Here is a 21,926-nt window from a genome sequence, read left to right as displayed (position 1 = left end):
TAGATGCAAACACTGCTCTTTCTGTAATAGATAGCACTTTCCTTACTGGATTGGCTGGCGCAAGCTGGTCGTGGTCAAGTGATGCCTTGGTTTTTGAACACTGTTTTTTAAAAGAAAGAAAGTACTGAAGAATGAACACAGAGACTGAGTTTTTCAAATGAGCATAGAGGAGCCTGGCATTCTGCTATTCCTCTTTGAAAATCACAGAAGCTGGGCATGAAGTTTCCATTATTCTAATCATTTTCTAAATTTATATCAGATCATTTTTTAATATTTCAATAGGTTACAAATACCTTAACCAGCATTTTTCATTTTTTAAAGATTTGGTATCAAGCAATAATGTCCTTTTTACATCCACTCAGCCATATACTTTTTTCTTTCCCAATTTTGTGTTTGAAACCAGAGCAACAGTTTGCATTTCAGAAATACATTTTCACAAGCATGAAATGACATTTATTTTCACAGTGAATGATAAGTGCCATTTTTGTACTAATTTCTAGAGACGTCTGGGGCAAATTCTGGTGCATAACTTTAATTTTTTATGCTTAGCTAAAGTCAGACACATCCAGCCAGTAATGAAGCCAGGTGTCTAATGAACAAGACCACACAAAAAACCCTTTAGAAGTCTGTCTGTTAGCGAAAGGTATTTCTTTAATCCTACCTGTCACATTTTCAGTGTGTTCTCATCATTTTTCTGCTTAAATATAATCTTGGAGGATCATACTTTGAACCGCTATTCATTTATCAGCTAGGTTGGATATTTGCATGTATTTTTTTGGCTGGCCACCTTGCTCTAGGGAAGGTAGCAGGAGGACGGGGACCCACAGCAGGAGCAAGGACAGCCACCCCTGCAGGACTGTAAGGCTGTCAGTCAATCCATCCCTCCTTCTCGGGAGACCCGCGAGGCAGGAGGGTGGGAGGCAGGAGCCACTGGCTCCTGTTTCCATCAGCTTCTCCAGGGCCAGGTCTCAGACTGACGGTGAGGGAGAGAAAAAGCAAGCGGTCACCTCCTGGTAGAGGCAGTGTTACTGCAGGATGAGCTAACAGCGAATACATTGCTCAACACCCATGGGAGGGACTTTTTAAATATCACCCTGATCACTGGACCCTCCCCTTCAACCTGAGACGACGCTTAGAATAAATCAGTCTTTGACTGACAGCACCAAAGATTTAGTTTTTATCCCTATTACTAGCCTGAAAACATGAAATAAAAAGCCCATGGTGTAAGCTGTTTGAAGAGATCTTTTGCATTTTAAAAAAGGGATGAAAGGAAAAAGAATTTGTGGGGATACAGACAGCTTTGCTGGGGAAAGCATCTCTCTGTTACCTTGAGCCGGCTGCCTCTTTTGAATTTCAGCCATGACAGTCAGCCAGCCAAAAACTAAATGAGAAAACACATCCTCTAAACGTGGTGGGTCCCCTTGTGGTAGATAATTTCGGTGGAGCTAAACTGGAATTAAATCATCTGCCCAGCACACTGCTCTGTGCCTGGCAGCAGCAGCACAGGACTGCCCACCCAAACATCCACGCAGCCCCTTGGGCACACGGAGCAGCCCACGCCGTGCCCGTCGCTATCTCTGGCACAGCTATATCTGGCCAGCAGCCGTGGGCTCTGTCCGTCTGCCTGCGCCACGGCAGCAGCACACACCACCACGGCATGACATGGCAGCCAAGCCTGACAAGTGGAGCATGAGGCTGCTGCTGCTGCCAGCATGGAGAGGTTTTTCTTAAAAACAAGGGCAAAATCGTGCTGATGAGCAAATCGTCCTAACAGGAACTGAGCAGGGCACCGTCAGAGGTTCCTCTCCTTAATCACAGACTGATGTCTCTTGGAGGCAGGATGATATTCAAGCACCTTCTAAAACATGACACCTTCTAATACCAGGTTGGGGAAAAAATAAAGGGAAAAAAGGACACTCTGATAAACAACTGTCCCCACTTCATCCTGCTCCCCGGCTCCAATAGAGCTGAGAGTGCTGCTATTTGAGATGGGCAGAAACTGCTGGCTTTTGTTCAGAATCTATAGTGCAGTGGGCCCCTTCCTGGGGCAGGGAAGGTGGTAAGACTGGAGTCAGGCTTGAATTTCAGACATATCTGGACTGCCACAAAAGTCAAGAACATTTAGAGGAATTTGGCCAGACCCTTTTCTCCTCTGTAATTGATGTCTCTAGCTGTGAGATCTCTTTTTTGTTGTTGTTTGGCCAGAAATCCCCCAGAAATGCCTGTACTTATGAGACTTGTGGCCAGAGGCTCCAGTCATTTCGGCAGTGATAGACATATCAAAAGCCAGATATTAAACTCTTCCTGACTGTGCGTTGGAAACTGCCCCAAAGTTCATTCCAAAGCAGATTTGCAGAGTGTAATATTCAACCCAAGCTTCTTGTAGTCAGCCCAACCTTTAACCTAAAGCTATAGCTTTTCTGACCTCAGGGGGAAAAAAAAAAAAGTCAAAACCCTAGCAGATATGTATATAAATACATAAATCAATAAGAAATAATAAACCAATAAACCAATACAGTTATCAGTAGGGCAGAGAAGTGAAATTAAAAATTTCTCTGGCTGCAGCCTCCACAATCTGGTGCTCCTGCAAAGGTGTCTTGTCCTTTTTAACAGCAAACACAGCCATAAATGGCCAAGCTGCCAAGAACTGAAAAGTGCTATGTTTATGCCCATGTACCTCAACCAACATTCCTTTCATCCTCTTCTGTTTTTATGCTGATAGTGCACCAACTGTGAGATATAAAAGGTCTTTTGGGCTATCAAACCCATCCCTCTGGGGAAAAGGACAGGGCTCTACATTTTGATAACTGCTTCAATCTCTCTTATGCATTATAAAATCCCCAATCACCACAGCAGCAAAGAGCTGGGTAAAAGTGTTTTGCCTCAGCTTCATCTTAAACTCAAAACTTGCTACTTTGAAGGAGAACTTTGTGCAACGTGTAAAGCTTAGCCTTCACCTCCTTGACACTGCCAATGTCTTCAGGAGGGTGTAAAAGACAACCCTTCTCTGGGTTGCAGCTTTATGAAGTGAATGGAAGGGCAAGCTGCCAGGGGACACAGCCCCACGGCCTGTGCCTTACACTTCATTCAGTACCATGTGCCCACGTGCTGAGCTGGCTCTGAGAGCTGGCTGAAAATGATCCCTTTTTTTTTTTTTTTTGTTTAATTCCTCAGATTAGTTTTCAGCCAGCTCTGTCCTCTAATTCTTCTCTCTGTCCATAGTGGAAACCTATAAATAGGAAGAAAAGGTGGAACTAAAAGAAATTATGGGAAGGCACAGAGGTGGCAAGCCAGCGTTTTTCATCTGCAGGGCCCAGCTGACGGCTGGTGTAGTTACCCAAAATTACCCTTGCCTTTGAGTTAGAGAAACAGAGCTTGAGGGTTCACGATGGCTTTGAGGGGATGCACATGCAGGCTGCCACTGCACACATCAGGTAGACCAAAAGAGGTAGTGGCATTCAGCAGCACTATTTTGTGAATGGAGCTCTCAGCAAGGAAGCTTTCCCTCTTGCCCTCCAGTTTCTTTACTCTGGGCTGCACTGTCATTTAACCCCCTGCAATCCCTCTCCTTGCCAGGTGGCTGCATTTGCAGCCCATGGGACTCGTGGTACCCAGCCTGGCAGCTGCTGTCTCTCTGTCATTCAGGTCTGAATATTGACACGAGGGGTTTGTAAAAGAGAGGGATCGATAGCTGGTCCAGCACCCTGCAGCACAGCCAGGACCACAGACTGAGGGCAACTGGGAGGAATGGAAGCCAACAGTAATTTTCACTTCGACTAGCCCTGCTTTGGCTCCTGGAGATGGGTGATGAAGGTCAGGGCTGAGCTGGGCGAGGGGGGAAATGTGCAGTGAAAGAGCCACGGGAGAAGGCTGTAGGGGTTTTGTCTGATTACTTTGCGCTGGGAGAAGCTCATGCTGGCGCCTTGCGCTCCTTCTCGTGCTGCCGGAGGGGATGGCCTTGAGGACGGTCCCGGGAGGGTGTCTGGGTGACAGAGTACCCCAGAATGAGCCTTATCCCAAGCAGGGCTCATCGGAACCTCGGACGGCCCCATGCCCTCCACCCAGCCCCATCACACCTGTAGCCTATCCCCAGAGGATGGGGTGCGATGGCTGGGTGTCATGGTCCCAGCCGCAGGGCTGTCCCACTCGTGTCCCCGTTGGCCACGCCACCCTTTGCGGTGTCACCTGCGGGCTGCTGCCGCCGGGATCGAACAGCAGCAAAAAGGCCGGGAGAGACCAGCCCCCCTCCTTCCCCGCTCCCCCCAACCCTCAGCCCGAGGGTGACGTCATGGTGGGGGAGGGGCGGGCAGGGGGAGGGGACCCCCGCACGTCCCTGTCCCCCTGCACGCTGCGCAGCGCGGGGGCCGGGCCGGCCGGCCCCGACGGGGCGGCCCCGGGGGCGGGGGGGGTTCTGCCGTGCTATCCCCACCCCCGGGGCGGCTCCTCCGTGTGCGTGTCTGTGTGTGTGTGTGCGTGTGCGTGTCTGTGTGTCTGTGTCTGTGTGTCCCCTCCCGCCCCCGCAGCGCTCCCGCCTCGGGGGGACGGTCCCGGCTGCCGCCCCCATCGCCACCACGCGGGGAGCGGGGGGGGGGGGGGGGAGTTTCTCCGCGATTTATGGGGCGGGGGGACACGGGGAGAGCGGGTAAATCCAGCCTGTGATGCCTATAAATGGCGCTCCTCTTCCAAGGTGCACATTTATTTAAAAAAAAAAAAATAAAAAAAATAAAAAAAAAAAAGGGGGAAAAAAACCCGGTCGGTGTCATCCCCCCACGTCAGGGCCGGTGGTGGGCGTGAGGCTGTACTTCCTCCGCCCCCTCCTAATGGAGCGAACCATTCCCAGCCAGCCTTCCTCGCCCTCTCCCGCTGCCTCCCTCTTCCTCTCCTTCTCTTCTTGTCTCCCCCCCTTGTCTGCAAAGTCCTCCGCTGCTCGGAACTTGTTGGCAATGTCTATTTTTCAGCTTTCCCCCACGTTCTCCAAAGTAACTATTTAAAGATCTGCAGCCGCAAATGGTTTTACTAAATGTAGGATGGGACTTAAGTTGAACGGCAGTTATATTTCTCTGATCCTTGCTGTACAGATAGGTAAGTGGACTGCCAAATTCCGTGTCAAGTTGTGCGCACCCCAGCCCGGCTGATGCATGCAGGAGCGGCGCGTCGGGATAACCCGCCGGGGGGCCGCGGTGCGGGGCGGCGGCGGCGGGACCCCGCTCTCCGCTCCCCGCGTTCCCTTCGCGGCGGCAGCTTCGCGTTCCGGCACGCTGTCAAGGCAGGGGAGTCCGCAGGAAAGGGAGCCGGTTGCTGATTTCTCGTAAACCACTTTAGGTTTTCGTTTTTCTAAAGCGGTGCATGCTCACTCATACTTCGTTTTTTATTTTCCCTCCGCCTCTTCTTCCTTCTTTTCCCTCCTTTTCTCTCGGTCCCCACGAACAGTTGCGTTTGTATCTGATTTTCGGATGTCCCCTTCATTCCCTTTCACTTACAGTTTGGTGACTCCAGTGCTAAGAAATTTTCCTCCTCTCCCCGAGGGACAGAGAAATAAGAACGGGCACAAAATGTCTTGAGAGAGATCTAGCTGGAAAGTTTTTTTGCAGAAAATCAGGGGAACAACAAAGGTCTCCTTTTGGGAACCAGAACGTTTTCACATTTGTAGAGCATCTTAAAACCGAAGAAAACCCATCACTAAATTAAAGGAAATAATCAACTCGAATGCAGCGATTAAACAAATAAAAATTACTTTAAAAAATCGCAGAGTCCCACCGCCCAATCGTTAATTTTGTGCTTGGAGAAGACCTGTCAAAAACCGAGCAGGTCCAAAAAAATACTATATATGCTGTTACTTAAAATAGAACAGCTTTCTTTCCATGCTGGTGTGTATTTTGTGTGCTTGTTGCCGGTTTTGTTCAATATCTTGGGGGTTTCTCCGGTTGTTTGTGTTGGTTTGCTCTACGGTTCAGTTTATACGTTTCTTTCCTGAAATTATTTTTTAGTTACAGACATTAAACAATCTCCAAGTTAATGAGCACTTTGGTCCTATATAGGCAAATTTTAAAGATTATCTATTGGATATGTAGATTCTGGAGCACGATCCAAAACTAGATTAAAAAAAAAAAAAGGTGGGATTAAAGCATGTTTTTTTTTATTATCTAGACTGTCAGGTGTGAAGAGCCCTTTGAAAATATTTTCCTGCAAAGGAATTCTGATACAATTAAAAAAAAAAAAATGCTCGGCATTGCTATTTAGAGATCCTTTTGCTCGGTCACACTCCTCTCCAGAAAGCCTCTGCAGCATTTTATGGGTACCAAAGAAAGAAGAGGGGGGAAAAGAAGATTTTAAAAATGAGGGGAGAATTAGAAAGAGAGGCAAAAAGCCTTGAACATTTCCTCATCTGATAAAAGCAGGCGGGGGAAGAAATAGTGTAACGAAATGTTGACCTCTGGGAAATGTGGTTAAATGATGCAAACCCCTACATTCGTATTGCCATTCAATTTAAAATAAGGCTGAACTCTTCACAAGGCCAGTTTTTGTACTGTCACAGAAAGAAGGAGGAAGACTTTATTTGGATATTATCCTTAATTTCAATCCTTGCAATTTTTGTTTGTGTGTTCGTTCATTCATTTGGAGGAGGAAGATTTTCTTTCTGTTGTGTTTATTTGATTCAGCCGAGGATGGATTTTATTTCAAATTTCAAAAGGCAGCTAGAGTCGCTGGGAAATGCCGTTCCCGGGCTGGCATGAGCATGAGCAGTCATTTGGAAAGTTACCCCCAAATACTGCTGCACACCGTGGGGATGGTGGCGGTGCGGTGGCTTTGCAGTGCCCTAAAAGGGGACAGGTTTGAAGCTCGTGGAGGGCTTTTCTCCTCTCTGCTCCTCCTTCGGTATTTAGGGTAACCTTCCCCACACCTCCTCCACACCTCCCCACCCCCGGATTCAGCTTCTGGTTGTCGATGTGGGTGTTGTGAAGAGCCACTGGCTTTGCCCCATCCCCGGTAAAGGCGCGTGTGAAATGGATGCTCGGCTCGTTCCCAAAATGTCTATGCACCGGGACTTAAAAAAAAAAAAAAAAAAAGGGGGGGGGGGAAGATTTATTTATTTATTTATTTATTTAGGATTTAGGCATAGGAGATGCGAGCTATCCGAAATCCCTGACATTTTGGGAGATGAACGAGGTGGGGGGTGGCGTGGGCTAATTCTCCGCGGAAGGGACAGGAGAGATAGACCAGTCGCAGGACTGGGAGAACGGGGAATAGATTTCGGGAGGGGGCCCGGTCCGTCACAGAGGGCTCCTGCGGTCCTGCTGCATTGCACATTGCTGCACACGGCTATCTTTGAATGGGGGTGCGGGGTGTGGAAGGTCGTGGCAACGGCAAGGCACAAGCGACCTAGTTCATGAAAAATCCCGTTGTCTTCGAACTAGAAACAGTTTTCAGTCTATCCGCTTTTGCTTTTTTCCTTTTTTTTTTTTTTCCTTCCCTTATATATATATTATTTTTTATTTTATTGGCGGGGTTTGGGGCTACCCCGTGCGGAGGCAGCCGCACGGGCAGACAGGGACAGGCTGCCCCTCAGGGGCGAGGGATGCTTGGCTCACCATTGGTCCCGAACGTGACCCCCGCCATCCCCCATCCCCCGGCCCCAGCCTGGGGCAGGGCTCTTCTTCGAACCCCGATTTTCAGCACAGCCCGACAGTTTTTTGCAGAAATTCGTGGCAACACCCCCTCCCCTGTAGCTGCTGGAGGGAGATGGTGTGGGTTTTATAGGACATCGTTTTACCCTCGGGATGGTGTTCGGCTCTTCTCTGTTTGCCTGGCGTTTTTGTTTTGTTTTGTTTTGGTTTTTTTTTCCTATCGTAGCCAATGTCTGGAGCCTGCTGAGGGTTTGATGTGGTGGCTGGTGCTGGTGTGTGTGTGTGTGTGTCTGTGTGTGTGCGTAGAGGGGAGTGGCCACCAAGTCATGTTAGCGATGAATCAAACGGCAAGAGGAAGATTTGGGTTGAAACAGTCTCTTTTGGAGTCAGCCATTTAGCTTGTACCCGGCAAGAAACACACACACACACCCCGTCACAGCCGTTCCCTGGGGACACGGCGCGGGAGGCGTCCCCACCCGACGCCCGATGGTGTGGGCGGCAAGGGGCTCCTCCTCAAGGGACGGGGGAAGCCCCTTCCCGCCCCCGCTGGCCGCAGCGACATCCCCCAGGCCCGGGAGCACGGCGGCGTCCCCAGCTCCCGTCACGGGCAGGAGAGCGGCCGGGAGCCAGCCCCTCGCCGTGCCGGGTACCTCCGCCGGCCGGGCGGCTGCGGGCATGTGCGGGATGCCGTGCGGCGGCACAGGCCCTGCCGCGGTCCCGCGTCCCGTCCCGTGCCCTCTCGGGGCACGCAGGAGGAACCCGTAACTCGTTTTCTTCCCGCGTTTGCAGGCGGTTGTTCTTGTGTTGGTTCCTGCTGTACTGAACCGAGCTGCCCTTGGCTACAGCCATCCCGAGGGATGCCTGGGCAGCGGGTCTGGGGGAGTGGGGCTCACCCCGGCCCGGTCCCCCCCTGTCGCCCCGAGTACAGGCACGGCCGGGTCGGCACCTTCGCAGCTCTTTGCGTGATTTCGCGGTCCCTTAATTGAGTGTCTCTATCGCAGCTCTTTCTAGTGATTTTTAAATTATTATTATTTTTAATTTAATTTTTTTCCCCTGCTGCGCCTTGCACGGTGTTTGCTCAGTGACCTGGGCAATAGGGAGCGTGTGCGTGTGCGTGCGCCTGCATTTGTATGGAGAAACGCTCCTGCTGCTTCGAGGAGGAATTTTCTAACAAAGGATCAAGTCCGGGGAGAAGCAGGCAGCGCATCTTCACCTCCCCTCCTCCTCTCCCCTTAAAGAAAAAAAAAAAAAAAAAGAAAAAAAAAGAAAAAGGGGAAAAATTAATGAAAGCAACGTCGCTAATTCACAAGCACTGAACCCTTCGGTACTAAAAAAGGAAAGGGTGAAAAGCCCCTGTCTCACCTCCTCGAGTGGCCGATGGCGAGCCTGGCTCGGTCCTACCGCCCCTCTCCTGCCCCAGGTCGCGCTTTTAGCAAGGTCTGGGGGCGGGCGGGGGGAGGAGAAGGGAAGAGGCGAGTCGGGGGCGGCGGGCGGAGGGCTGGGGGCGGGGGCCGGCGGTGCTGACCTGTGCCCCTGCCCCCGCAGCGTACCTGGTGCAGGCGGTGAGAGCGGCGGGGCGGTGCGATGCGGTCTTTAGGGGCTTCTCGGATTGTTTGCTGCGGCTGGGCGATAACATGGCCAACTACCCGCAGGACCTGGACGACAAGAGAAATCTCCAAACGATCTGCGCGTAGGTCTTTCCTCTCTTCTTCGGGGCCGCGGGGGGAGAATGGGGGTCACCTGGGGCTGGGCAAGGGGGGCGAGGCTGAATGGTGGCGGGAAGGAGGGAAGGCACACAAGTAACGCGGGGGTTACGCTTTGGGGTTGGATTCTCCGCTCCAGGGTCCCTCCAAGCTTACTGCCACGGGGACAGGCCGGGCTTGGGGAACAGCGAAGTCTGGAGGGAATTTTTACAACGTTTTAAATTTTTTTTCTCTTTTTTTTTTTTTTTTTTTCTCCGTGAATCTGAGGTTTGTTTTTTGGTTTTTTTTTTCTGGTTTTTTTTTCCTGGTTTTTTTTTTTTTTCCTTTATTTTTTTTCTTTTCCTTACTTAGCTCCTCTTTCGTATTCTTTCCCTTCCCCCGATCTGCACTGGGGTGCTGACATTAGCTGTACGGGGATCGTTATCCCTTCCCTTATTGCTGCCTGTGGGACACACGCTCACCGGCGGCTCCGGGCTCCCCCTGAGGCCGATGTAAGGCTGCCCACCCCGGCTGGGCACAGCCGGAGCTGGGAAGGCATCTCCTCGGAAAACAAAACATAGCTAAAAAGGGAAAAGCCCTGTCATGATATGAATCGCCCAGCGGCAGAGAGGTGGCCGTCCCAGCGCCAGCTCTCTTCTGCCGCCTCCATGGCCCCGGGAAAACCCATTTGCCCCCAGTTTCGTCCTGCTCCTGGCACAGAGGGGACAAGAAGGAAAGGGCAGCAATAAAAGGGAATAGTAATTATAATAATAGCAATAATAATAATAATAATAGTAATAGCAACAGCAACAAAAATATTAAGAGGAGAAAAAGAGCTCGCTGTACAAAATTGTGTCCTGTACAGGGACAAAACCACGAGCAGTTTTGATATGTCTGGGAGGAAAAAGGGAAAAGCCGCCACAAAACAACAAAACAAAAACCCCAAACCCAAACCACACACCAAAAAAAAAAAAAAAAAAAAAAAAAGAAAAGAAAGAAAAAAAAAGCGGTTGCAGCACAGGGTCTTTTCCCCATTTTTCGGTGCAAAATCCCCCCATAAAAAAAAAAAAAAACAAACAAACTACCAAGAAAAGAAGAAAAAATAAATATTTAGAAACGAGACTATCTCTAGACATAAGTTTGGAATAGTTTGGTGGTTTTATTTTATTCCGTGAAAATCAGGAAACGAAATACATGAAATGGGAAGAGGAAAGGAAAGGAAAGGAAAGGAAAGGAAAGGAAAGGAAAGGAAAGGAAAGGAAAGGAAAGGAAAGGAAAGGAAAGGAAAGGAAAGGAAAGGAAAGGAAAGGAAAGGAAAGGAAAGGAAAGGAAAGGAAAGGAAAGGAAAGGAAAGGAAAGGAAAGGAAAGGAAAGGAAAGGAAAGGAAAGGAAAGGAAAGGAAAGGAAAGGAAAGGAAAGGAAAGGAAAGGAAAGGAAAGGAGAAAGGAGTGTGAAGAGACCCTGTAACTCTCCTCTCTCCCTACCTAGAGCTTTCCGAGTCAAATACCTAAGAAGTCTGGCACCTCTCTGTAAATGCTGGGCTGTGGTTTACTTTGTGTCCTGCAACAGAAATAAATACCCAGGGGCAGCAGCGTCCTGATATGGTATCTTGTGTCCTTGAGTGCCAGACCAGATGTGATCCTGATCTTTAAAAATAACTCTTTTCTAAGAAAGACCCTTTCCCCGACCACCTCCCACCATCCAATTGCCTTCGCCCTGTGCCGGGATGTGTATTGAAAGAAGATGGTGAAAGATTTAATTTTCCTTTGGGAGATGCAATTACAGCAGAAATACTGCAGGAGAGGCACACTCTCAGACTCTGGCTTCTCAGTATCTCATTATTTATTACAAATGTAGCAAACATTGGGAGTCTACAGCCAGCTTAGAGTGCTCATAAATTAGAGGCAGTAGGAATACTTTGGAAAAAAATGAAAATAAAGAAAATCAAGACCCAGTTTCGCAGACGTCTGCCTTGAGGCACGGGGCAAATCGAAGGCAGAGGGCAGATTCGGGGTGATTTTCGATAACTCAGACATAGAGAGGAAAGATCCTCCAGTACCCTCCCTATGCGGTCCATGGGACGGCGGGTACCTGCCCCGTAACGCCGGTTCAGTCCCTGTGATGAAAGGAATTGGAAGAAAAAAAAAAAATAAAAAGAAAAGAAAAAGGAAAATTTGTGCGAATAGCTGGAAATTATCCTAGGAAAGCGAATCTCTTCCCTGCCTATAGACCCCTGGCCACGATTCAGGGGTCGCTCCCGCTGCCCTGCTGCGGGTCGACGCGAGGCACCAGGAAGAGGAAGATGCTCCTTCTTCCTTCTCCTACCCTTCCTGCTTCTCCTACTCTTCCTCCTTGACTTTTCCTGCACTAAAGACCTTTTCCCGCCCCGGGGAATCCCTCCCGAGGATTTCTACACGCCGCACCCGAAATGGTGCCTTTCCCACCCCCATCTGCCCGCTCCCACCGGGGACGAGAAACCCTCAGGACGAGCCCGCGGGCTCCTGGGCTGGCTCCTGGCAGCCCAGGGGGGCATGTCCCCTCCCCCGTCGGGCAAAGACCCCTCCGCCAGAGACCCACCAGAGCAATATTTGCAGCACCCTGGCAGGGCTGGTGCCGAAGGCGGGGTTGGGGATGGGGGGGACCCCCGAACCCTCAGCCAGCGGCTCCTCCCCGCCGGCCCAGCCTCCCTTTTAGGCATGCCCGGCTGGCTCCGCCGGCGGGAGGAGGGGGCGGCGGGCCCGAGGGGCGGGCCCCCCCGGGAAGGTGGGTGCGTGCCTGTTTTGACGCCGGCTGCTCTCCCTTCCTGCAGGTACTGGGATGATTTCCACGCCTGCACTCTCACAGCGCTCACCGATTGCCAGGAAGGAGCGACAGACCTCTGGGAGAAATTGAGACGGGAATCCAAAAACCTCGATTTCCAAGGCAGCTTATTTGAACTGTGCGGAGGCGGCAGCGGCGCGGCACCGTCCCTCCTCCCGCCGGCCTTGCCCCTGCTCCTGGCGGCTCTGTGGGCCGCCCTAGTGACCTGGCTGCCTTTCTAGGGGGGCGAGCACACTCACACCCACACCCTCTCCATGTGCTGGATCTATAGAGGAAGTGTCCATCCGTTGCTTTGGGGACGTTGTGCTTTTCTGTGGTTGATGATGATGATGATGGTGGTGGTGGTGGCTGATGATGGTGAAACACCCATGTAGGACTGTGGAAGCGTTCTCCTTTTTTTTTTTTCCTTTTTTTTTTTTTTTTTGTGTTTTATTTGCCAAATCTTACCAAACAGGCAGCGGCGCGCAGCCCAAATCGGACCTCAGCTTTACTATCGCTTCGAATCAAAAAGAGAGAAAAATATAAAGAAACTAACTTGAGCCCTCGTTGTGCAAACGCAATCTCAGGAACGGCTCTGGGCCACCTACTGCTAAGGCTGTAACCGGCCGGGTACCTCCCGGCGAGCCACGGGCTCCACTAAAAATGTGGCAGTGTGAGAGGCGAGAACAAAAACCGCAGACAGGAAAAGGCACTGGCGAGAAATTCAAGGTAGATGTCCACGTGTGAAGCATATGGTGAATAATTCACAATCTCTCATCTTTCCTCCACAGTCGCTTGTGTTTTTTTGGCCATTCCACTGGAAAAAAAATTTAAAAATAAATAAAAAAGAACATTTTTCCTCGAGGGGAAAAGAGAGCGAGAGAGGGAGAGAAAGAGAGGGAAACGAGCAGCTAAGGAAGGAAGGAGCAAGAGAAAGAAAGACGTATCTAAATGCCCGGAGGAAGGAAGGAATGTTGCTAACATCTCTGAGAGTTTACCTTTACTTGCTGTTCGAAGGCATCTTTCCGAATTCACTGCCTTTAATTTTTTCCTCCTCTTTGTTTTAGATGTTACACATAACAATAAAATACCTGAATATCCAACCGTAGAGATCACAAAAAGGGGGCTTAAATGTAAACCTAAAGGAAAAAAAAATAACAACAGCAAAATGATTTTGAAAGAAAAAAAGAGCCTTGATTTTAAAAGAGAAGAAAAATGTAATTTAAACAGAAGTTTATTATAAAGTCAATTCAGCAAAAAATAACAAAAAAAGATTTGCTACAAAGTATAGACAGAAGTATAAAATAAAAATTATTGTTTGAAATGAGGGTGTCGTCCTTTTTATAAAATATGCCTAGAGTATCTTGGAAAGGACAGGTCTTTTAAGGCAAGGAAGTCTAAATCTTGAACCCATCCCTTGACGAACATGGCAATTTCAGTTCAAACAAGGACAGGGTGCCTGAATCGCTTAGTCGAAGCCTTTCTCTCTCTCTCTTCTTTTTTTCTTCCCCTTTCTTTTGCTCCTTAAAAATCTGCTGTAAATCCTCCCACCCTCCTCCACCTCCTCCCGAAGCCGCGAACCGCAGCACCCCCGTTTTCCCGGCCGCCCGGGGCTGGCGCACGGAGCCCCGCGCAGCGGCGGGGGCGGGCGGCGCGGCTCTCCCGCGGGCGCGGAGCGCTGCCGAGGCCCGGCGGAGGGAAGGCAGCAACCACCATTAAGGAGGAGGCTGCGGAGCCGGAGCCGGGGCGCAGAGGAGCCCTTTCATAATTAATAAGGCAGCTCAGCCGAAGGAGCCAGGGGAAGGGGGGACGGGGTATTGATTTCGCAGCAGAAGCTGCTCTAACCTCGGCTATTTATAGACGCCTGATGCCTTTATAAAGAAATACACATCAAATAGTGAACACGTCCTTTTTACTTATAAGAGGAGAGCCCAGCTGGCGATCGGGGGTGGGTGGGTGGGTGAGTGGGTGATGGGGAGGTAGGGACCACGAATTGGTGCGAGGTGATTTATTCCGCTGGAGAGCCGTTGCCTGTGTGATAGCTTTCCTTTGCCAATGTGTAGGGTGGCAGAGTCTCTCCTTCGCCCCCTCTCCCTGCTCCCTCCTTCCCAAGGTCCGCAATGCAATGTGTAAGCAATAGCAAATGTAACAGTTCATAAATCAAACAGCGGGTCGCAAGCCAATCTGCATTTCCCAAACGGATTGAATCCCAGCAACGAATGTGCTCAGGAACTGGAGCCAGGCGCCTTTACCACTGGAAGCAATGTTGATTTTTTAATGATAAAATACATTATGCTTGTATTGAGTGGGCTTTGCAGAGCTCAGCCTCGCTTCGGCAGACAGACGTCTGCTTGAATTTCGTTCTACTTTGGCCTCCCTCTAGATTCAATCCCCACCACCACCAAAGAAAAAGGAAAACCCTGGAGAGAGAGCTTTGTTTAAATGGTTTGGGTTATTTTCCCTCCCCACAGAGGACCTAGGTCTAAATTGATTTTTTTCTGTGCACATCTCTGTATTCATGAGGTCAGGCGCTGCTGTTATAGTTTCCTGTAGCACAAAATGCCGAGGAGAGAGGGGAGAGGAAGCCTTTGCTGGGGTGCCAGGGGCTCCGCAGCTTGCTGTCTGCGCCGGCTGGGTGCCGGGGACCCCCGCCGCTCCGCCCCGGGGTGCCCGGGAGCCGGTCCCGCCCGCTGCCGCCGTCCCCCGGCTCGGCTTCGGGTTCTCTCCTGCCGCCGCCCCCGCCTTCCCGGCTGCTGGACCGTGCCCATCCGTCGGAGGACGATGGAAGGGAGCCTACCAGCTTTCCCTCACACCTCAGAAGAAAGCTGAAACGCCCTAAAAATGGGGCGAGTTCCAGCTCATTAGCGGACTCGAGTTATCTTCGTGTGAAATTCAATTACTAATGAATGATCTCTCCGTAATTAGCACATCCCCCAATTAACCCTCCGTTGAGGAGAATAATAAACGGTGGCAAACCAGTGAAAAACAGCGGAGCGGATGGGGAGGGTGCCCGGTGGTCGTTCCCGGGCCCCTTCCCTCCATTCTGTCTCTGCCTGGACTCTGCTGTTTGGGGCTAATAATTGTCGGGCGCTCATCCCCGGGACACAGGCCGGCCGCCGGGCCTGCCGAGCTAGCCGGGATGCATTAACCTGCATTGCACCCCGGGACTTCCCGCACAGGCGGCAGGGATGGCAGCAAAGCCCGGTCCCGCCGCCTTAGCTCCCCTGGACAAACTGGCAAGCGAGGCTCTTCCCGCCGGCAGCTTCGTGGTTTTTTTTCGGGGAGCACGAGCAACCAACAAACTCCTCCTTCCCTCCCCCCTCTTCATTTCATAAGAGTCCCCCAGTGCGCAAGGCATTGGTTGTTCCCTTTTCCTGCTCCTTTCAAGGGCCATTTCTGAAACCTGAGTGCAATGGTCGATTTTATGTATTTCATTTTCTCGACCACAGGGATAGATGGCTGCTCTGCCTTGCCATGTTGTGTGGGCAAGGAAACATGAGCCCTCCGCCAAGTCCCAGAAAAGGACTGAGTGTACTGGACTTGCCTCCTGCCGCCTTGCACCTGTAGGGTTTGTAAAGGCTGCGGGAAAGGCTGGGCTGTCTCTTGCCAGGCTGGTCCCACTGCCCCAGGCAGCGGCTGCCGTAGGAAGAGCTGGAAGAGGTTCAAGCCTCTAACATCCCTTCCTAACTACAGTGAGCTGTTGAACTAGAGAGGGGAAAAACGCAACAGAAGAGCATTTAAACCTTCACAGTGACCACAGTAAAATTATCCCCTGCTTAAAAGAAAATGTGGGCACACGCACCCATAAAGGGGAAAAAAACCCCAACAAAACAAAACATAAATGCAGACCAACAGAGAAAAAACCCGCAGCTGAAACAAAAGACAAGCCAGTGCATTTCTAGCTGGCTGGATAATCAGGAAGAGTTGCAGCCATTGCGGCTCTGCCTGCCCTAATTCCTATTCCCAGCTCCGACTGAGCAACCGCAGCCCCGCAGTCCCCGGAGGGCTGCAGAGCGCTGGCTCCTTCTTCCCCGGCAGCGCTGGATGCACCCGCGCTTGGCCTGCGGCTGCTCTCCCGCTGCCTGCCTCCCTCCTCCTTTTAGCAGCCCGGCTGAGCCCTGCAGGGAGAGCTGCACCTTGGCCCGGCTCGGGCTGCCCTCCGACACGGCGAGACCCTGCCAGCACTGGGCTGAGGTGCTGGCAGTCGATTATTTTTGCTTTAAGGAAAACAAAACCAAAAAAACAACAAACAAAAAACCCCAAACCTTTTCCCATCTGTTCAAAAGCTGTAACAGGGAGACAGAGTGGGCCTGTGCTGGGAGCAAAAGCTTGAGCCAGGACACACAAAACTGAGGAAAAATCTGACTGGTAGTGAGAGCAAACTGGTTGGTGCTTATGGAGGGGGCAGGGAGGCATGGTATGAAAGTAAGGTGCAGCATCCTTTTCTGACAGGACTCTTTGGTGCCTATATCTACACCTCAGGGGAAACAGCCAGTTACTGATGGTTCTTGGCTCCTTTGCACAGTCTAGGGATGAATGGATCAGTGACTCTTCCAGCCCTCTTCCTCTCCATGGTCCTTTTAAAATCTATGCAGTTGCTGTCCTGCCCAGTAAGTTTTGTGAAGGGCTGAAAACCTAAGGAGAGAGAGAACAGTTCAGCCTTTCTATTCACCAAGGAGATTCATTAATGATTAGTGCCATTAGGTGGAATACAGTAGTGCCTGAGGGCCCCAATTAAAGGAAAAGTGAGCTTGTTAAATCCAGAAAGCCAGATTCTCCCTCTGATACTCCCGCCTGATGCAGAGGTGGTGTCTCCAGGGTGGGCAGCAGGAATAGCCCTGGCTTCCTATGTGAGCAGCCTCTGTGCCTTCCCCCCCACCTCCTCCACCTCTTCCCTCTCCCCTGCCTTAGCTGCAGATCCTGCTTACAGGGTGCTGCGGAGCAAGGCTGTTGCAGGAGTTGGCTGGCAGGACTTGCAGAAGGAGGTGTCAAATTAACTTATTCTTCTGAGCTACTTCATTCTTCATCATAAGTGGGTTTGGGTGGGCTTTTTTTGGTTTAGGTTTTGGGTTTTTTTGGGCAGGGTTGAGAGCAAGCAATGTGGTAGGGATTGCAGAGGAGTCTGTTATGAAATCAGATGTGATTTTAGATGTCTGAAAGAGTTTCTTTAGGCTAAAGGCAGCTGAAGATCAATTGCACTGTTGGCAAATGCTCTTCCAGCTGGTTGGAGCCTCTCTTGAGGGACAGTTTTAACCCAGGGCCCATTGCAATGATAGTACAGGAAAGGGCTTTCATTTGCTTTTGGGCTAAAGACCTTCTGCTGCCCAGTTCCACCAGTGAGAAGAGAAACTGGAGATGATGTGGGAGAGTGACAACAGAATTATTACTGGTGAGTTACTGGCTGTTCCTTTCCCCTCAAATCCTCATGGTGGGTCTGTGTTTGAAGATTTTGCTTAAAGCCCCCTGCTCCTGAACTATGGGTTTGCTAACAAATTGGCAGACTGTGTTGGCACAGACTTTGCCTTTCAGGAGGTACTGAAGAAATGGATTTAAATGGATCAAATTCTCAGAAATTCAGCCTGCGGCTTGTGCCTTAGTTTTTTAGGTTGTATTGTTTGTTTTATTTTGTTTCTTTGTTTGCTTATCTCCAAAGCTGATATGAAGAAAAGATGAAAACAGCCTCCTGAGGGTCAAGGTGAGACTGACCAACACCTGATTGCTGGTATTCACCAGCAGTAATAAATCCCTGATCACAGGTGCTGGAAGTCTCTTCAGAGAAACAATATTGCTGCAGGGGACAAACAGCTAGTCCTGACCTTCTTTACACAGCCATTCTCTGGGAAAAAGTATCCCCTGAAGTCAATGTGGATTCTGCCTAGGTAAGGATTTTGAATGCTCTGTTTTACCTCAGATGGGAATGTTATCCCAATATGAACTCCCGGTTCATGCCACCAAAATACAAAGAGCTTTGTGTGTGCATTGTGCTTTGCACCTCCACATTTGTTGTCCATGATATCAATTTATTAAGGACTGTGAAAAACTTACTAGGTCTCTCAAGTATCAATGATCAAATCTGCAGGGGACCTTTTTCTTTGCCAGGAAGCAGCCTCAAGAGTGGATGGGCAGTGCATCCTTTAATACCACAAATTTCTTTAACACTTTGGAAACTACTGGATATTCAAACTGATGCTCCCCAAGGCAGTGAACAAAAACCTCAGAATCTCAGCCAACCAAAGTAAAAACCAAGTAACCAACCAAAAAAACATTAGTAACCATAAGAAAGAAAAAATCCTTGCTAGTCATAGGAGTTGTTTTAATCAGATTTATTCCACCTTAAACCACTTGTTTTGCTGCAATCACTGTCAGTAAGTTTCCTTCAGATACAGCTATGTACATGGTCTAATTCTGCCAAATGCACCTCTTCAAGAGTCAAACCATGTGTCTAGTACAGTCTCTCTTTGTTAGGACTTCTAATAGCAGTACTTCTGGCAATAGTAGTACCTTAAGTACAAGAAATTTTGCAGTAAATGGTCAGTTTGATACTTATGCTTCTTTTAATGCATTTTATTTTGACTGGGTAGTGTAAGAGGTCTTATCCATTCCTGTGCTCCCCTGGGGCACTTTCAATTTTCCAGCCCTCTGGCACAAGCTGCCTTTTGCAAAGCAATGATTCTTGTAAAGGCACTGCCTCATTTTGTTTCCCATATTCTAAGAAATCCTTAAATTATGTTGTCAGATGAAAAATCCAGAACATATTTTGTTAGCATGGAACATTGGTCACATTAGTTTCGCAATGCCTCATTGAAGGATCCAATATGTCAGAAAATTGTCCTAAGCTTTGCTGTTTATGGAGGCTTAATAGGTGCCCTTGTCGCTTTTACTAGAACCATGATGCAATACTTGTTTTTTTTCTGTTGCAAAGACATTTCACTTGATTTCCTTCACCCTTACTCCTAGTGTCCCTTAAATGGGAGTAGCACTTTCAAATCTTTGACATTTGTGAAAAATGCTGCATGAGGAGAGAGGCTTTATTAATTAGAAAAAAAATTATTTTATCTTTTAGCTTTCATCAGAAGGAAAATGCCCTGATTGAAATGACAACAACACATAATAGGTAAAGATGCTCCCCTGTTGTTTCACAGATTCCATCATGTAACAGAAAACATTCAGCCCTGGGTGCAGGAGAGTTGTGGTTCATGTCCCTCTCTGAAGAAGCCTCATCTTAAAGAAGATGGTAGCAGCCCAGCCTCATGCAGGTGCTGAGCTGCAGGCATTTCAGGCTGTGAATTTCAGCCTGTGCCCTCGACTTGACTGTCAAGGGCAGGTTGCAATACCTGTCCTTCTTGCAAAATCCCTGTCCATCTTTAGTCATGTCACTCATCGCTCATAAGCCCTGTTTTGCTGTGCACCAGAAGTATATTTAACTACCTTCCCTCCATTTTTTTTTAGGTGTTGGTGATTTGCACTCTCTCCACCTAAAACAGATATCTGGCACATCAATACTTAGAAGGCTTAGGAGAAGAAGAAAACATCAATATATTGCTGAACACAAAAAGTTGCACATCTCCCCAATCTTTATTTGAATGTCAGCTGCGGCGGTTATTTCATAGTTTTTTTTTTTTTTTTTTTTTTTTTCAAGATGAGTGATTTCCACTTCTTTTTGAATCCTACCCATGCAAATAGCTTGTTTTTCTCCCTGGCAAGTGTTAACAAGGGACTGCGAGGGTTTTGCTCAGGCTCAGTAGTCAGGCAGTCCTGGGGTGCCTGACTTCTAGGAAAAGCCACAGCAGGAACAAACGAGAGCCAGCCTACGCACCAGGCACAGCTTTTGCTGGTCCTCAGCCTATGTTCCAGCTCACATTTATGGCAAATGAATCGCCGTTGGCAGCTGCAGCGCAGACCAGCACCAGGAGGACAGACCCGGACGAGCTGGATGCTTCATCGTGGAGCTGTCCTTAGAAATGATGGCCCATTATAAGGCAGCTTCACCCTCCTCAGCAGAGCCCACGGCAATTTAGGACTTGCTCTGCTCTAGTCCATGCAATTTCATCCTTTGTGTGAACCAGATCATGCAACCGGGGGCACCGGAGTCACAGGGAAGTCGAGTTCCACACGAGGACTGGCATGAGAAGGAGCAGCAATTAGCTCTAAATTCACTCTTACCAACCTGTCATTTCTGTGCTCTCCCCTGCTGCTCTCAAGTGAAGCCTTGTGCTCTAGAAGAAGGGGAGAAGAACATTTTGCTCATGCTCATATTAATCAAGTCATCTTGTGAGCTGCTGAATCTGTGAAATTGTATCTCCCATGGAGTTCAGTGGTAATGACTGTCTTCGATGTGGACTCTCTGGTGTCTAATAATACAATTATATTTCTGCAGTGGATGCACTCCCAGCATTTTTTCTCCTCCTCCTGCCTACTTCCACAGCACTTGTAGGCAGCTCAAACCTTTGAGACTTCTATCCCCTGTCAAGTTTGATAAAACTTAGTTCACAGGCTCAAAAATTATTTAGGAGGGACCGACTGGCACTTGCACAGACAGTGTGATCTCATAAGCTTCCTTTCCTTGGGAAACTAGGCTACCAACCTAGCAACGGAGTGAAAAAAAAAGCCATCCTGCTAGCAAAGAGGACCTAAACACCAGGAGGAAAGAGGGGAGGTGGGAGAGGAACGTGAAGCTGTTTTGAAGGAAAAATATTGCTGCCTGGTGGCTGCAGAGCTCTCACACACTTAAAGGGCCAGCCTTGGAGAGACATGCTGAAGAAATGGAAAGTTCTCTGATGAAAATTGGTAAGCGAAGGAAATGACCTGGATTCATCTCACCACCTGGCATGCTGAATGGATATCTCTATGGTAAGGATTGTCTCTGGTGACACTCGTTCCTCCCTGTGGACTAGAGGAAGACACAGACACAATTAGCATGCAACCCGTATGCCTGAAGCATCTAAAGCGAGGTGTGTCCTATCCCAATGGGAATGATCTTCTTCCCACTCTCTCCTTCAGACCAAAGTTTTCCATGGTGCTGCTGCAGGATTTGTTACTTCATGTACTACATTTGTATTTTAGAAAAGCTGCTGTGTGTCTCAATAGCTGCAGATGTATGCATGGTTTTACTGGGCATTTATTATCACTTATCCTCTTTGCACTGAAACCTTTCCTGTCCTTGTATCTTATGGAATAAAATTCTTTAAGTGAGCTTTAATGGTTCTATGATTCTACTTTACAAATTAGGGAGCTGTCATCCCACTTATATTTGCTATCATACAATGTTTGAGGCTGTCAAAAGTGTTACAGTGCATACTTGCATAAATTGATATTTAATTTCAGTAATTACAATGTCACTAACTGTGTTTTTGCACCTGATGCAGTTACTCACATTCATCTATTGAGCTCTTCTTTGTTCTTTCTATATTTAGGCATTCCCTTATTCTTTAGTCTTCCCTGCCTATGGTAGATCATACAAACAATGAAACTTGGAAATAAAAGCTCAGACTTTCCCATCAATTTCTGTGTGCCGGGTGAATGGGATAGTTTGGAACTCTGTGTGTACCTGGAGTGCAGGATATGCTCAAAATCCCACTGACTACTTTTATGTAATTTTTATGAGGCTTAGAGGGAGTCTGGTCATCCAAATATTGCACAGTGCAATTGTTTGTACTGGCCTATTCCTAAAAGTTTTCTAATTTTTAGGGGGCTTTTTTGCTTATAGCCTTTCACTTAAAGTTACTCCAGGGCTGCTGTGGCAGCCCCTTTCTTCTGGCCCTTTCACCGGTGCTCTTTTCCTCACAGCCTTCCAGGGGTGAACTTTTTATGCCATATTCCC

The 21,926-nt window shown here is 48.9% G+C and overlaps 1 protein-coding gene and 1 long non-coding RNA gene across 8 annotated transcripts; one reads left to right on the top strand and one right to left on the bottom strand.

Annotated features, from left to right (window-relative positions):
* Positions 1-4,779: 4,779 nt before the first annotated feature.
* NRN1 (neuritin 1) lies at positions 4,780-21,305 on the top strand. Of its 7 annotated transcripts, none has more exons than XM_072924034.1 (6): positions 4,780-5,082; positions 9,171-9,315; positions 12,117-17,495; positions 17,760-17,985; positions 19,170-19,220; positions 19,556-21,305. In XM_072924034.1, exons 1-3 carry the CDS (start codon positions 5,028-5,030, stop codon positions 12,346-12,348), a joined length of 432 nt encoding a protein of 143 aa, XP_072780135.1. In that variant the 5' UTR covers positions 4,780-5,027; the 3' UTR covers positions 12,349-17,495; positions 17,760-17,985; positions 19,170-19,220; positions 19,556-21,305.
* LOC140682316 (uncharacterized) lies at positions 8,565-9,175 on the bottom strand. The gene is made up of 2 exons (XR_012053874.1): positions 8,988-9,175; positions 8,565-8,856 (listed from the first exon to the last, which is right to left on the bottom strand). It is a non-coding gene; the product is annotated as an uncharacterized lncRNA (long non-coding RNA).
* Positions 21,306-21,926: the final 621 nt, after the last annotated feature.

The sequence above is a fragment of the Taeniopygia guttata genome, chromosome 2, assembly GCF_048771995.1.
Source record: "Taeniopygia guttata chromosome 2, bTaeGut7.mat, whole genome shotgun sequence".
Lineage (NCBI taxonomy): Eukaryota > Metazoa > Chordata > Aves > Passeriformes > Estrildidae > Taeniopygia > Taeniopygia guttata.
The sequence above is the reverse complement of the archived record's forward strand: the minus strand, read 5'-3'. Positions and strand labels throughout refer to the sequence as shown.